Source organism: Chelonoidis abingdonii, chromosome 4 (genome assembly GCF_003597395.2).
Source record: "Chelonoidis abingdonii isolate Lonesome George chromosome 4, CheloAbing_2.0, whole genome shotgun sequence".
NCBI lineage: Eukaryota > Metazoa > Chordata > Testudines > Testudinidae > Chelonoidis > Chelonoidis abingdonii.
Genome location: NC_133772.1, coordinates 2,209,389 through 2,224,483, shown reverse-complemented (window position 1 = coordinate 2,224,483; position 15,095 = coordinate 2,209,389). Strand labels below are relative to the sequence as shown.

The 15,095-nt window shown below is 46.7% G+C and overlaps 1 protein-coding gene across 1 annotated transcript; it reads right to left on the bottom strand.

Moving 5' to 3' along the window:
* Nucleotides 1-6,520: 6,520 nt before the first annotated feature.
* On the bottom strand, nucleotides 6,521-12,552 carry LOC116816152 (serine protease 27-like). The gene is made up of 6 exons (XM_075064688.1): nucleotides 12,402-12,552; nucleotides 10,571-10,603; nucleotides 10,159-10,321; nucleotides 9,738-10,009; nucleotides 7,197-7,366; nucleotides 6,521-6,802 (listed from the first exon to the last, which is right to left on the bottom strand). Exons 1-6 carry the CDS (start codon nucleotides 12,550-12,552, stop codon nucleotides 6,521-6,523), a joined length of 1,071 nt encoding a protein of 356 aa, XP_074920789.1.
* Between the last annotated feature and the right edge of the window lie 2,543 nt (nucleotides 12,553-15,095).

Here is a 15,095-nt window from a genome sequence, read left to right as displayed (position 1 = left end):
GATGGGTATATCCCCATATATTATTCTATGAGATAGAAGAGCGGGGGTCTGCGAAGGCCTAGAGGGCAGGGCTTGTATTGCCTGTGGCTGATGGAACCTGGAGGGCAGGGCATGGCCCTGCCACTTTTTATCTGCCTTAAGGGCGAGTGATGGGAGGAGGGGGTGGAGAGGAGCGAGTGTCGGGGCGGGGCCTCAGGGAAGAGGCGGAGTGAGGGCGGGGCCTCAGCAGAAGAGGCGGAGCAGGGGTGGGGCATCCAGGGAGAGGCAAAGCAGGAGCAGGGTCTCGGGGGGAGAGCCGGAGTGAGAGTAGGGCCTCAGGGTGAGGGGTGGACCGGGCCATGGCTTGGGTCCTGGTGGCCCCCCACATCTAGGTAGCTTCCGGCACTCCTGGGCTGAACCCCCGTTGGCAGGTGGTGAAGAGGTAGCCCTGGGTACCCCAAGAAGTGTGTGGGGGGGTACAAATGTCCCCCAAATGTGTCACCCTGTTTTCTTGCCCCTTGGCTGCCATAAAAGCCAGCCGGCTAGCAAACTCGGCCGTAGCCGCCACCACGTTTGCCCGAGCTCAGCAGCCCGGAAGCACCAGAAGCAAAGTGGCGATTGCAGTGAATTTATAGGCGTTGACCACGCTGCATGGATGCTGAGATGTGTGTGTGTGTTCCTCTGCTCCATCCAGAAATCAAGGCACCGCCCCAGCGAGTTAAACAGGTCAAGCTCTGTAAGCTTCCCATGATTTTCTCTAGCCCTCGGATCGTTTTTGTGGCTCCTCTCTGATTCTTTGAACGGCCGTTTTAACATGCGCGTGCCAGAAGTGGACGCAGTGTTCCAGCATCGGTCTCACCGGTACAGAGGTAAAATCACCGCATAAGCCCTTTGAGGTACAGCGTCATGCTGGGAGCTCACATTGAGTTCTTTGTCCATCATGACCACTTCAATCTTTCCACCTGGGATTCTTCTTAAGGGGACGGGAATTTTGGCTCCAATTTTAAGGCCAGCTCGAAGATGGGAGCAGCGTGAAAAAGAAGAAGCTGGCAACCGAGATTCTCATCCGACCGGTATGGCCAGATCCCAAGTTATCTCCCATCCTGATAGGCATAGGTTGCAACTGAGTCTTGGCAACGCCTCACCCATTATCACAACTGTCAACAACACCTCCTGTATCACCTAATTGTTGCTGAGCTTTGGAGGCTTATATAAGATCCTTTGCGTGACAAAAGCTGGGCGTGGGCAGCCAGTGGTTTTGCAAATGCACGAGGTTGAAAAAATAGGGACTGCATACCTGTGGGATGGTAGCCCCCAGAGTCACCAATCGTGTCAGGTGCTGCATAGACCCCGACCAACAGCAGGTCTTCTATTGTGTTTGGGGCTATACAGACCTACCCCATCAGGTCTCCTCAGACCCGATGATCATAATTTTTCTGTAATGATCATTATAGAACAGTGTGTAACCAATGCGGTGCCATCTGTCTGAATCTGCAGGCAGCCTGAACAAATGGTTGGCTGACAGACGGAATGTAATGAGCTCAGTGGAGCGTTAACTCTGAAACCTAATGATAATAATGTCACAATCGGACATGGGTTTGAACTGACATGGGGGCATCTGCCTGAGTCTGCAGAGAGTCTGGCATGATAGCCCCAAGAGGCATGAGTCCTGCTAGCCCTATATTGTGAATGTTTGTTAATTCTGAAGTCTACCTATTAACACAATTGGAACTGAGGGGAATTTTTGCACCAAAATTGTTAAACCAGAAAAAAAACCCAGAGTTGGTGACCCCAAAAAATGTTTTGCGAATTTGTGTCGGTTTTGCTAAATTTCTTTTATCAAAACAAAGTCAGAAAAAATCCAACATTTTCTAAACAAAATGTTTTTATTTTTCATTTTGAGATTTCCTTTTGTTTTATTAGGAAAACCATTAAAAAGGTTGAAAAACATCAAAGAGGTTTGGTTTCTTTTGGTTCAAAAAGACTGTTTGTTTAATTTAATTTAAAGAAACATCAGCAGTGTTTCAAAGTGGTTGCAAGATTTGGGTTTTTTGCTTCAAAACAACGTGGCATTTCGAGAGTTCCTTCTTTTGAAATGTAAAAAAATTAAAAATGTTTCAAAGCAGTTGAAACATTTTGATTTTTTTCAGTTTGCAATGACTTCTTTGTTCAAGCTTCCTTGTAATTTAACTTTAACCCCCCCCCAAATGTTTTAAAAAAACAGTTGAAACGTTTCAATTTTTTTAAATGAAACATTTCATTTGATGGATTTTTTTTTTGCATTTTCGAGTCACTAAAAATTTCTAAATGCTAATTTTTCAGTTCAACCCATCCCCTCCGCCCCGATTTTTAAAAATCAATTATTTGCCCAGCACTAAATGTGCCATTTCATGGCTGATTGGAACAAAAAAAGGAGGATTGTATTGTACCGGGACCGATCTGCTTTGAAATCCCAAGTGGGTGGGGCTTATCTTGTGGGAGGAGCTACTAGAAGCCACACCCCTTATTTCCCTTATTCCCCCCCCCCGGATTGTGAATAGACACAGCTTCCATTCATTTTTGCATCAAAAGCTTTTTATTAACAATAGATGTGTAAAGCTACATCATATCTAGAGCAGAATTGACCCCCCTCCACATACAACTGTGTGTATGTCTGAAATGGGGAGAGGGGTAATTCCTTACCCCTAGACTGACCACAACCCCTCCCTTTGTGGCTTCTCACAGCATCCCCCTGTGAGGTAGGAAAGTTTTACAAGCTCCTTTTGACAGATGGGTGGGGGGGAATGGAGGGAAGCCAGTCGACTGGCCCGAGGTCACAATGTAAACTGGTGGCAGAGCTGGGAGCAGAATGCACCCGCCCATTAGGTCCCCTTGCTGAGCTGGGGATCGACCCCAGGGATCCTGATTCCCATCCTACCACCTCTAACCACTACACCCCTCTAAAAGGCAGACATAGAACTCAGGAGTCCTGGCTCCCAGGTCCCCTGCCCTCCCAAAGCTGGGAAGAGAACATAGGAGTCCTGTTTCCTAGCCCTAGGATAGAACCCAAGAATCCTGGCTCCCAGCCTATCCTCCACTAAGTACTGGATCCCTCTACCTTTCCAGAGCTGGAAAATGAACCCAGGTGTCCTGGCTCCAGACTCTGTGCTGTAACCACTAGAAACTGTGGTCCTGCCACCCACTTCTGTGAACATCAAATGAGAACAAAAGCATAAACTATATTGCAATGTAAAGTCAGTGAGTATTTTAACTAGAGAAAAGATCCAAAAATTCAGTGATCCCCTTAAATCTGCCCCTGATGGAATTTAATAGTTGGATGTAAAGGAAGTTCCTTTCAATTAAGGCTGTTCCAGATCTGGAAATCCTTAATCCTAAATCCTTTCCAATTCACAATGAATCCATCCCAACATTTTAAGTTTCCATAAAACAAACATTTTTGAAAAATTCAAGTTTTGAATTTGATTTTTTTAAAATTTCAGTTGATGTTCTTGCTCTTTTCATATTATGCTTTTCTTTCCTGTAATGTGTCATATAAAATAAATTTCAAACTGAAAAGTCTTTTCAACATTTTAAAAAAATGGAATCTATTGTTCTGATCCAAAGACTTTTGTTTTGATTTCCACGTTTCTGTATGTGATTGGTCTTTTTATTTTATAATTTGTGAGCGAAAATATATTTTCAAATGAAAAGTCAGAACTTTTCAATCTGATCAAAATGTTTCATTCCGATGTCAACTTTTCTTTTCATTTCTTTATTTGAAAATAAAATACAAGATCAAGAGGAACAGTGTGTGTGTGTTTGTGATACAGTATCTTATATACTGTCCTATGTAGACTCTAAAGCATGATACATTTCAAAGTATCATAAAGTTTAATTTCAATTTCAACTTCACTTTTCTTGTCATTTCTTCATCCTGTATTATTTTGTATTGTTTCATTTATATATATATATATATATATATAATTTCTATTCTAGTCTACTCAATTTATAACAGAATATAAAATAAAATACATTTTGAAAGGAAAAAAATGCAATATTTAATTTCAATTTCAACTTTGCTTTTTTGATCTTGCATTTTCTTTTGCATTTCATTTTATATTTTGTATTTTCTGTTATAGTCGACTATCTTATTAATATATTTCATTTCTTGATCTTACGTTTTATTTTGTAGTTCATTTTTATATTTTGAATTTTATTTGATAGATGAGGCTACTCATACATTTCAAATCACTTTGAAATTAAAATTGGAATATTTTAACCTGATCTAAATGTTTCAAATGGGATTTGACTTTTCATTTCTTGATCTTATATTTTATTTTATGTTAAAGTCTATTCAATTCCATGATTATTTATAATAGAATAGAAGATCAAATCAATTTCAAAATAAAAAGTCCTTTCAAAACGAAAAATCAGAACATTTCTTTGTCTTTTCTTGTCTTTTCATTTCTTGATCTTCTACTGTATTTTACTGTATATTATTTTGACTTTGATATTTTTAAATTTTATTTTCTAGCCTATTCTTTATTATTTATAACAGAATAGAAAATCAAATCCATTTCAAAGTGAAATACAGTTTTGAAACGAAAAATTGAGATGCTTAGCCTTTTGATTTTGAAATGAAATTTCCCTGAAATTGACCTGTCCTCATGGAATATTTAGATATCAATGAATCGGCCTTTCCCAACCAAAAAATATTCCATCCGAAATTTTTCCATCTAATTGGAGTGGATCTCATTTCTCACCCAACACAACTCTCCTGTGGATTGACAAGTGTATCCAATTCTACTTTCCTGGGCCAAGCCTTGGTAGGCTGACTGTATTTTATCTTAGCCTACTGGCTGCAGTGTGAATCAGCCACTGATTTTAAATTCTCCAGGGCAGGTTTTTTCATTTATCACTATTGAAACATTCTGAGGGGGGAATGAAAAACTATCAAGCCCTTCCAAAAAATAATAAATATGGAATCTCATCTACACTGGGTTTATATTGTCAGATCTCTGACTTGGTAGGGGAGATAGGTAGATAGATAGACAGACAGACAGATAGGGTATCTGAGGATAGATAGATAGAGGGGGTGGATGGGGATGGATGGATAGACAGATAGATAGGGTGAATGGGTATAGATAGATAGATAGATAGATAGAGGGGGTATCTGGTGATGGATAGATAGGGTATTTGGGGATGGATAGATAGATAGATAGATAGATTAGATAGGGTGTATGGAGATAGATAGATAGAGGGATAGATAGGGTGTATGGGGATAGATAGATAGATAGATAGATAGATAGATGATGATGAGGGGGTGTATAGAGATAGCTAGATAGATAGGGTGTATGGGGATAGATAGATAGATAGATAGAGGGGGTGTATGGGGATAGATGGATAGATAGATGGATGGGGTGGACTAGTCCTGAAGTCCCCTGCTGGAGGCTTCAGGGTCCTGCCACAACCATCCCAGGAAAGGAGCAGTGGAGGGGTCCTCCAAGCCGCCTCAAATGGTTGTGAGGAAGAAACCAATCAGAGAGGCTGCTAGAATGGCTAATCAGGGACCGCGGGGAGGGGCATATAAAAGGAGCTGCAGACTAGAGGAGCGCCAGCAGTCAGTGGCTGCTTGGAGCTGGAGAAGAAAGGACGCATGCCTGGTGGAAGAGCAGCAGGACCACAGACAGCTAAGTGGGGGCAAGGACCAGGGGACGGGGAGGCTCCTGGCTGGCTACTAGGACTGAGCCAAAGTCAGTTTGCTAGCAAGGACCAGGGGAGAAATGAAGGAGCTGCTGGGACTAAGTAAGGACTGAACCCAGCTGGAGGCCACAGGAAGATAGTGTCTCCAGGGAGAAGCCTTGGGGATATGGCCCCAACCAGGGCCAGGGCTACTTAAAGATTGAGCCCAGGGAGAGCTAGAGAGACACCACCAGAGGGGACTGAGATAGGCCCTGGTGGACTGTATGCCCCGGAAGGGGTCTGTTCTGGTTCACATGCAGACAGTGTGTGTGGCTCAGTCAGAGGGCTGAGTCATTGAAAAAAACACCTGAGAACTGCCAAAGAAGGTCACCAGAATTGAAAGAACGTAGACACGCCACAGCAGAGGGAGCGCTCACCAGAGGTGGTTGCAGACCCTGTTACAGATAGACAGATAGGTTAGATTAGATTAGATGGGGTACATGGAGATTAGGAATGGCTGGCTGGAGGCGTGTGCATGGGGATATGCAGACAGAGCAGGGGGTAGAGAGGCCAACAGACAGAAATTCAGTGACTCTGGAGACAGACAGATCAATAAATAAGGCTTGGATCAGACAGGTGAGAGAGCTGGGCCGTAGACGGCTGCGGAAGGACAGGCAGACAGATGCTGAGTTTGCCCACTTTGCCCAGTCCCCCCATGGGTGGGAGCGAGCGAGATGGGGGTGCATGCCCTCCCCGGGAGGTCTGTGCATGGGGTGGTGCCCTCTGGGCAGGTGGCACTGACAGATCCCACCCCCCCATTCCAGCCTGGGGACAGGAGGGGAGACGACCCAGCCGCTCCTGCCCCCCCCGGTAGCCCTTTCTAGCCCTCGATGAGGAGCAGCCCCATAAGCAGCAGCAGCCAGGTGGTCATGCTGGTCCTCGTGGCCCAGCCAGCCCCAGCATTCCCGAATATGTTCCTCCCCTTCTCTTCTGGCACAAACTCGATGTCGGGGACGTGGTCGTGGATCCAGGCCTCATAGGAGGTGAGGCGGATGTAGACACCGGGGCGGTTCTTGATGGCGCAGCCTTCGCCCCAGCTGACGATCCCAGCCAGCAGCCACTCCTTGGAGGCCTTGCAGACCAGCGGGCCGCCGGAGTCCCCCTGTGGGGCGGAGGCAGAGACAGGGGTGTGGGAAGGGGCATGAGAGTGGCGCTAGGGATCGGGGCCTTGTGTGTGTGTGAACAGCACTGCCTCCTGCTGGAGGGAATCAGGATAAATGGAACACCCAGCTAGATGGGCTGGTCCCAGGTAGCAGAGAAGGGGCAGGATACCGGGCTAGATGGGCCCACGGATCTGAGCTGGGACATCAGGGAGGGGGCAGGATACTGGGCTAGATGGGCTCATAATCTGACTGGGGCAAGATGAATGATACCAGGCTAGATGGGCCCATGAGTCTGACCCAGAGTGAGAGGCAGGATTCTGGGCTAGATGGGCCCATGGGTCTGACCCAGGGAGGGTGTCAGGATTCTACCTTCCCTTGCTGGGAGGCGCTCACCTTGCATGTATCCTTCATGCCCTCAGCATACCCGGCACACATCATGTCATCCTGGATGGACTTGGGCGGGAACTTCCCCCCCAGTGCCATGCTGTAGAGATACTTGCAGGTCCTCTGGTCTATAATGGGCACCTGAAGCTTCTGGAGGGTCTGCGGGGCTGGCAGGTCCTCTGGGAAGAAGAGCCAGAAACAACGGTGAGGAGCCCAGATGGTTTTGAAGCAGAGCCAACGATTCCAAAGGGAGTGGAGGATGAGGAGAGATCAGAGAATTTCTCCTCTCATCCAGAGCAATTGTCCATGTTGGGTGCCATCACACAGTCCCCATGGGAACATCTGTGATGGGCCTTGTTCAGTCAAGGGGAATCTCTCTGGACTTAATGGTGGCCATTCATTGTTTGAATTCCTGTTTAACGGGTTTAAGTTTTCATCACCCAAGATTTGTTTAACCTTTTTTTAGTGGGGAGGGAGGTCAGTTTCAAGTGATCAGGCTCTGTTTTGGGAGGTTTGGTTTTCATTGGCTGTTGGCTTTCATTTACTGGCTATCGTTTCTTTGGTTGGGTTTCACTGATTAGGTTTTCAGTTTGTCTTATCGGTTTTCCTCTCTCAAGCAGTGGGTTTCATTTGCCAGGTTTCTGGTTTCGTTGATCTGTTTCTGTGTTTTGCTTGTCGAGTTTGCTGTATTGGGGTTTGGGTTTCATGCCTGACATTTCATTAAGGGATTTTGTTTCTCAAGGTTTGGGTTGTTTCATGTATTATTTAGTGGGTATTGTTTATTGGGTTTTATGTTGCCATGATCGGGTATTATATGTCAGGTTTCGCATTTCTATGATCAGTTATTGGTTATTGGTTTCCATAATTGGTGTCGGTTATTGGGTTTCACATTGCGTTTATTGGGTATTGCTCATTGGGTTTCATGTTTCCGTTATTGGGTATTGTTCATTGGGTTTTTTCTTTCAATTATCGATATCATTTCTTGGGTTTCATGTTACGTTTATCAGGTATTATTCATGGGGTTTTGCATTTCCGTTATCGGGTTTTGTTATCGGTTTCTATTATCGGGTATTATTCATCAGGTTTCACGTTGCCATTATTGGAGATTGTTCATTGGGTTTCATGTTACATTTATCGAGTCCTGTTGATCAGGATTCATGTTTCTACTGTCAGTAGACTTTGAAGGATTCGATTTTTATCAGTAAATGTCGGTAAACATCAGGTTTCACCGTACACACACCCACACACAAACTGATGAAAAAATATTTCCATTGATGGTAACAGAAATGTACACATTGCCAAAGTAAGAAAAATGTTGCTTGAGAACTTATAAGAGTTTGATTTAAGGATATTTACTCTGTATCTTTTGCCATGTGATTTTGACAATTTATGTTTAGCGGTTATAAAGCTTTCACTTTTTGAAATCAATGTCTACAGTCATTAAATAATTATTGTCTGACGCACCCTGTTGTCTGACGGCTTCCCATAATTTCCCACAACTGAAAATTTAGATTGATGAAACTAAAAAGATGCTTAAAAGTCATAATTTTGTGCAATTTACATGGATAAAAATAAGAAAAAGTGCATGAAAACAAATCTGTTGAAATTATAAAAAAATAGAAACCAAATTCTACCAAGTTATCAGCTATTTTTTATCGGGTTTTGTTTTTCCGTTATTAGTTTTCATGTTTCGTTTATTGGGCATTGTTTATTGGGGTTGGTGTTTCATTTATCAAGTTTCATTTACTGGCCTTGCATTTTCGTTTCTTTGTTCTTTATGTTTCATTTATTGTTGAACGTTTCATTTATTTTATTTCATTGTCCTTTATCTTGTTACTTTTGTAGTTTACTGTGGTTGGTTTAATCTTATTTCTTTTATTTTTTATTGTATTTCACATATTGTTGGTTGTTTCTCATTTATCGCAAGCCACTTATCGCTAATTGGGTTTTGCTTATTGGGTTTTCTCTATCACCTTCCACTTTTATCATGTTTTTTTTCTCATGTTTCATTTATTGTTGATGGTGTTTTACTGATCAGGTTTTGTTTTCTGGGTTTGCTTTGTCATGTTTCTTTTATCACTGATCAGGTTTTGTTTATTGGTTTGTTTGTCCTGTTCCTTTGATCATTTCTCAGGTTTGTTTAGCAGTTTCATTTATCACATTCTGTTTATCGTTTATTGGGTTTTGTTTATCACTTGTGCCCCTTTGACTGTTGGGTTTTGTTTCTAAGTTGTTTGTTTATTGTCTTTCATTAGTAGGTTTTCTTTATCAATTGCATTCATTGGTTTCTGTTTCGTTTCTGGGCATCCGATTTTGTTTACGGATTCCCTGATTTCCCCCTTTTCGAATCCACCCACGAACTTCTTCATAGACCATTTCCCATCATGAATCGTCTTGGGAAAAGAAATCCCAAATCCCGAACCTGCAAAATAACCTCCCCTTCCTCTGCCTCCATCACCCCAACTGCTGACTTCCACCCACCTTTTGAACCCACCGTTCTCCTAGTTTCTCTGCCCCAATGCCATGATCCCAGCTCCCAAAGACACCTACCACCTTCCTGGATGTTGCCCCAGCCCGTTACCCAGCATTTCATGCCTGCTGGGAACTGGACAGAGGCAGCTGGGAGGCAGATGGGGAGGATATAATCGGTGTATTGGATGGGTCTCTCCAGCTCCACCAAGGCTATGTCTCCGCTGGAAGATTCCCCTATGTATTTTGGGTGGCGGATGATGCGTTTCACGCCCAAGGACAGCTTGTGAGGTTGACTGTTGGCCAACTTGTTGACTCCCAGCAGAACCATATAGTTGGAGGTGTTTGTACTCCTGAGAGCAGAGAGAGGAGTCAGAAAAGAGGGCTGGGATGGGGGGGCCGTGGGCTGGATTGAGGGGCACCGGCAGCACCGGAGGTGAAGGAGCCCAGGACTGGGACAGCAGGGGGCTGTGGGTCGGGATCAAGGGACGTTGACACTCACCGTTGGAAGCAGTGAGCCGCCGTCACCACCCACTGGTTGGAGATGAGGGATCCCCCGCACTGGTGTTTGTTGTTCCAGAGCAGACTCGCCTGCCAGGGCCACTCACCTTCCATCGAATCCTCACCCCCCACGTTCCGGTACTGAGCTCTGGGGCGGCCACAGACTGGGGAGAAGGAGGCGGGTGGGGGATGCTCAGACAGCCTGGGGGGATTGCCAAAGCCAGCAGAAAACAGCTGGGTACATCTGGGGCGCATCCCCCGCCCCCCCCGCCTGCCACATTTTGGGCCCTGGCTGGATCCATCCCCCATCACAGAACCAGACAGAGCCCCACTCTAATTGGCTGCCGGGAGCCAGTTGCCTGGGTAACCCCAGCTGTGTGTTACCAATGGGGAGGGAGGGACCAGAAACTCACCTCTGTTGGACCGGGTCATGTGGTTGCTGGGAACTGAAAGAGATCAGAGAGAAGGTAAGAGAGATCAGACCCATGAGCCCATCTAGCCCAGTATCCTGCCCCCTCCCTGCCAGCTGACCATGGGCAAAATTTCTCCCTAGCCTTCCCAAGTTTGACTCAGGCTTCTCCTCTGAGGCATGAAGTCTGTAGCCGCCACTCTCCGGCCACCCAGCTCTGAAGGCAAAGGAAAAGGAAGAGCAAAGACCCCAAAAAGAGGGCATGTCCAGGGAAACCTGTGCCTATGGAAACTCTATAACATTTTTGTGATCTTGCAAGACCCCCTACAATAGCCTTGCAACCCCCATTTGGATCAGGACCCCCAGTCTGAGAAATATTGTCCTAGACCCTTTAAGTACGTAGGAAATTTCTGTCCTTCCTCTAGATATTCCGCATTTTGGCGAGAATCCTGGGAAAACGTGTGACCCCTGTTGCGTCCTGCAGCAGGGCGATCTGCAGGTTAATTGAGTTCTACATTAAGCTTAATCGCCATTGGTCAGTCCCAGCTATAGTCACCTCACTTCACCCTTTGAATCTACCTCGTGCCAAACTTGAAATTAGTTTCACCGTAGCATTTAGATCAAGTCCCTGTCGTGCCAGGCGCTACACAGACCCCCCCGACCGAGAGCGGGGCCTGCATTGTGCCGGGCGCCTTCACAGACCCCAGAGATCGCTGCACAGATCCCGTGACCGAGATCAGGGCTTCCTTTGTGCCAGGCACTGCCCAGACACGCAGAGAGAGACAGTTCCCGCCCCAAAGAGAGAGACAGTCCCCGCCCCAAAGACCTTCCAGTCTGAATAAAGAAGAGAGACAAAGGGCAGGAGGGGAAGCTGAGGCACAGAGTGGCCTGAATCATACCGGCTTTCTGATCAGAAGCCATTGAGAGCTGAAGAACACCCGCCTGTGTAAGGCTGGGCGTGACACAACCATTGGCTAATGTGGGTGTGAAGCAAACTCCCGAGGGTGACCAGACAGCAAATGTGAAAAATTGGGACAGGGGGTGGGGGGTAACAAGAGCCTATATAAGAAAAAGACCCAAAAATCAGGACTGTCCCTATAAAAGCAGGACATCTGGTCACCCTAAAAGTCCCCCATGGGGCAGGGTGACCCACTGCGGCCTCCTGCAGGGACCGTGGCACTTTCCAGCAGGGGTGGAGGAGCTGCAGACAGGATACCGGACTAGAAGGCCCATGAGGCTGATCTGGGGGTGGCAGGATACAAAGCTACATGGATCCATTAGTTTAATCTACTACAGACCCTCCCAGGGGACAGGTCCAGGATTTCCCAATGTGGATCCAAGCTGAACTGGAGGGTTCCTGGTCTGAACTTCCACAGGAGTGAATTCGGCAGGCTGGGGGCCCGGGGCAGCTGCAACTGGCTGATGCCCCATCCACCCACTCCCCTGCCCTCGGCACCTAATGAGTAGGAAGGGGGAGGCAGATTGTAAGGCTAAGGGGGCGGGGAGGGGGTTCAGACTGGACTCTGTGACTGACCCCCTTTTGGGGCCCCTCGGCTTGCCCAGCCCCACAAGCGCCTTCTCCCTGCGTGGAGCTGGTGCCCAGGCCCCGAGGAGGAGAGGCGACAGGCATACACCCACACGCTGAGGGCAGACGGTGGTGAGTCACTGTCAGGGCTGGGGAGAGAACCCAGGAGTCCTGGCTCCCAGCCCCCGCTCTGACCACTAAACCTTACTCCTCTGCCAGAGCCAGGGTGAGAACCCAAGAGTCCTGGCTCCCGGTCCCCCCTGCTCTGACCCATTAAAATGCCCTCCCCTCCCCGAGTCCCGGCTCTCACCTCTGGAGAGCGATTCCGTCTCATCGCAGCCTTTCCCGTGGAAATCCAGTGTGCTGGCAGCCAGCCCCGTTAGTCCGGCCAGGACCAGGAGTTGCAGCCCCCCCCAGCCCATCACCCATCCCCTCTGGGCAGCGCCTCGCCTCTCCCTCATGCCACTTCTGAAGGGTACGAGCACAGCCTCTGCTGCGAGTGAGCCAACAAACAGCTGCCAGGTGCCCTCTGGGGTTCAGGGCTCCTATATACCCAGGTGAGCAGGGCGGGGAACAAAGCGGCCCAACTTGTTCCAGGTGAGGATCCCAAGCTTTGCTCCAACCTGTGTGTGGTAGAACCCAGGAGTCCTGGCTCCTAGCACCACCCCCACCCTGCTCTAACCCACTCGCCCCCACAGCCGGCATAGAACCCAGGAGTCCTGGCTCCCAGGCCCCCTGCTCTAACCCACTAGACCCCACTCCCCTCCCAGAGCTGGGAGAGAACCCAGGAGTCCTGGCTCCCAGCCCCCCCACTCTAACCACTAGACACCACTCCCCTCCCATTGTGCTGGGCATCGTGCAGACCCTGCCCAACGCTGGGGCTCCTGATGGACACCCATGAATGATCCAGGCGGGGATTTTATGACAGTAATAGGGTTACTTTAGTAATAGGTGTCTGGGTGGTGGGGCCAGCTGACCTGCCATCTGTCTTCTAGCCCTATAACCTCTCATTGCTCCCACAAACCCCACTATCCCCCAGTTGGCTCCAGTAGTGATAGCTCCGGATTTACCCTGGGCACACGGGGCTCAGAATATGGCCCTGATGGCCTTGCCTGAGTGGGTCACTCCCAGCATAGGCCAGAGCCTTTGCAATCAACAGCTATGGAATCAGCCACCAGCTGGAGTTCGTCCCTCCGGGACAGACAGTGAAAAGTTTTTCTTGGTTAAGGAACCATGACCCTCTGCCCTTAAACCAGGTGGGAGACTGGGCTAGATGGGCCCGTGGGTCTGAGCCGGCGGGGGGGACCCCCAATCTCTGCATGTTGTTATTTCTCACCAGATTCTGTAACTCTCTCCCTGGCGGTTTTGAAGCTAAGATCTCGGAGTCATTGCTTGTGACCTGCTTTGTAGACCACTGAAGATAACCCACGCTAGCGATGTTTCTGGTATTATTAATGAGCTGGTACTGACGCATTATCAGAGCGATTACTATTATTTAACTCAAATGACCAAAAGGTACTTGGGAGGAACACATTTTGAGTTAAATTTCAGCAGCTCAGGCCTTTCTGTGTTGTGGTATCACCTCCAATGCCTGCAGCTGGAGTGCTACCCCATGGGGCTAGGCCCTGGACAAAACCCTTTCATTCTGAAACCTCTCTTGCTCTTCCCAGAAGACCTCCAGCTGCCACGGGAGCAGAGCAGAGTGGATTGGAAATGGCACGGTCCCATTCGATCTTCAAGGCTCAGTGTTTCCATTGCTTCAGCAGTGCCGAGATTAATCCCAGCTCTTGTTGTTTACTCCACCCACATGCCCTCCCATGCCAGGCAAACCACCCTGGCTGTTAGCCCAGTTCCTCCTCCCGCCCATGCTGGTCTGCGTGCTGCTTCTCCGAGATGCCCTGGATGCCTGAGGAGGGTAACTCAAGTCTCCTCAGGTGAGTTTTGTGTCAGTGACAACGGCTGCTGGTGACCCACCGCCTCCGATCTGCCTGCCAATCTCCTAACCTAATCTAATTTAATCTGTCTGTCCTAATCTCTATGCCTGTCACTCTGATTACCTGACCTTTCCCTCCTAAATCTGATATTTCCTTATCTTGTCCCTCCTAATATGAACTTTCTACTCCAAAATGTCTCTGCTAATCTAATCTAATCTAATCTAATCTAATCTAATCTAATCTAATCTAATAATACCCCCTGGATACCTAATCTATACTAATTCAAATCTCTTCTAATCTAATCTAATCTAATATGATGCCTTGATAACCTAATTTGAGCCTATATTAATCTAATCTAATCTGATGCCCTGATAACCTAATATCTTCTAATTTGAGCCTGTCCTAATCTAATCTAATCTAATCTGACTGTCTGAAAATCTAATCAAATATGATGCTTTCTTAATGTATTATAATCTGAGTTTAAAAAAAATCTGATGTAAACCTCCGAAAATCAAATCTAACCAAGCTGGAACTCATCTGACTATTTACTAATCTCATATCTATCTATCCCCCTATCCCAGTGCTTCACTCACTGAGCCCCTGTCCTGTTGGATTTCCTATCTAAACAGTCCATCAATTTCTCTTCTAATTGAGTTTAATCTAGTGTCTAACTAAAATCATCTTCCACTTGCTACTTCTCTCGTAAACTAAACTTTCCTTGATTCTGTCTTTCCCAATCTAATCTGCATTCTACCATTTCTACCTCCATGATTTAATTTGATCTATTCTAAACGACCCCAATTTAATCTTATCTCCTCTACTCTAAAATATTCCTGTTCTAATCCAAACCAATTTAATCTGTTACTCCATAATCTAAAATAACTTAATTATCTCTGTTGATACTAACATCTGGGCACCTCATAAATTCATCTAACCGCTCTATTAATTTAGGGCCTGTTTTTAAAAGTAATTATTGTCATCACCTTGATTTGGACTTTAGATCCACTGACTACAATGATTTATTCCCAGTTCAGAGAAGGGAGTGGTGCCTAGTGGTTAGAGCGGGGGGG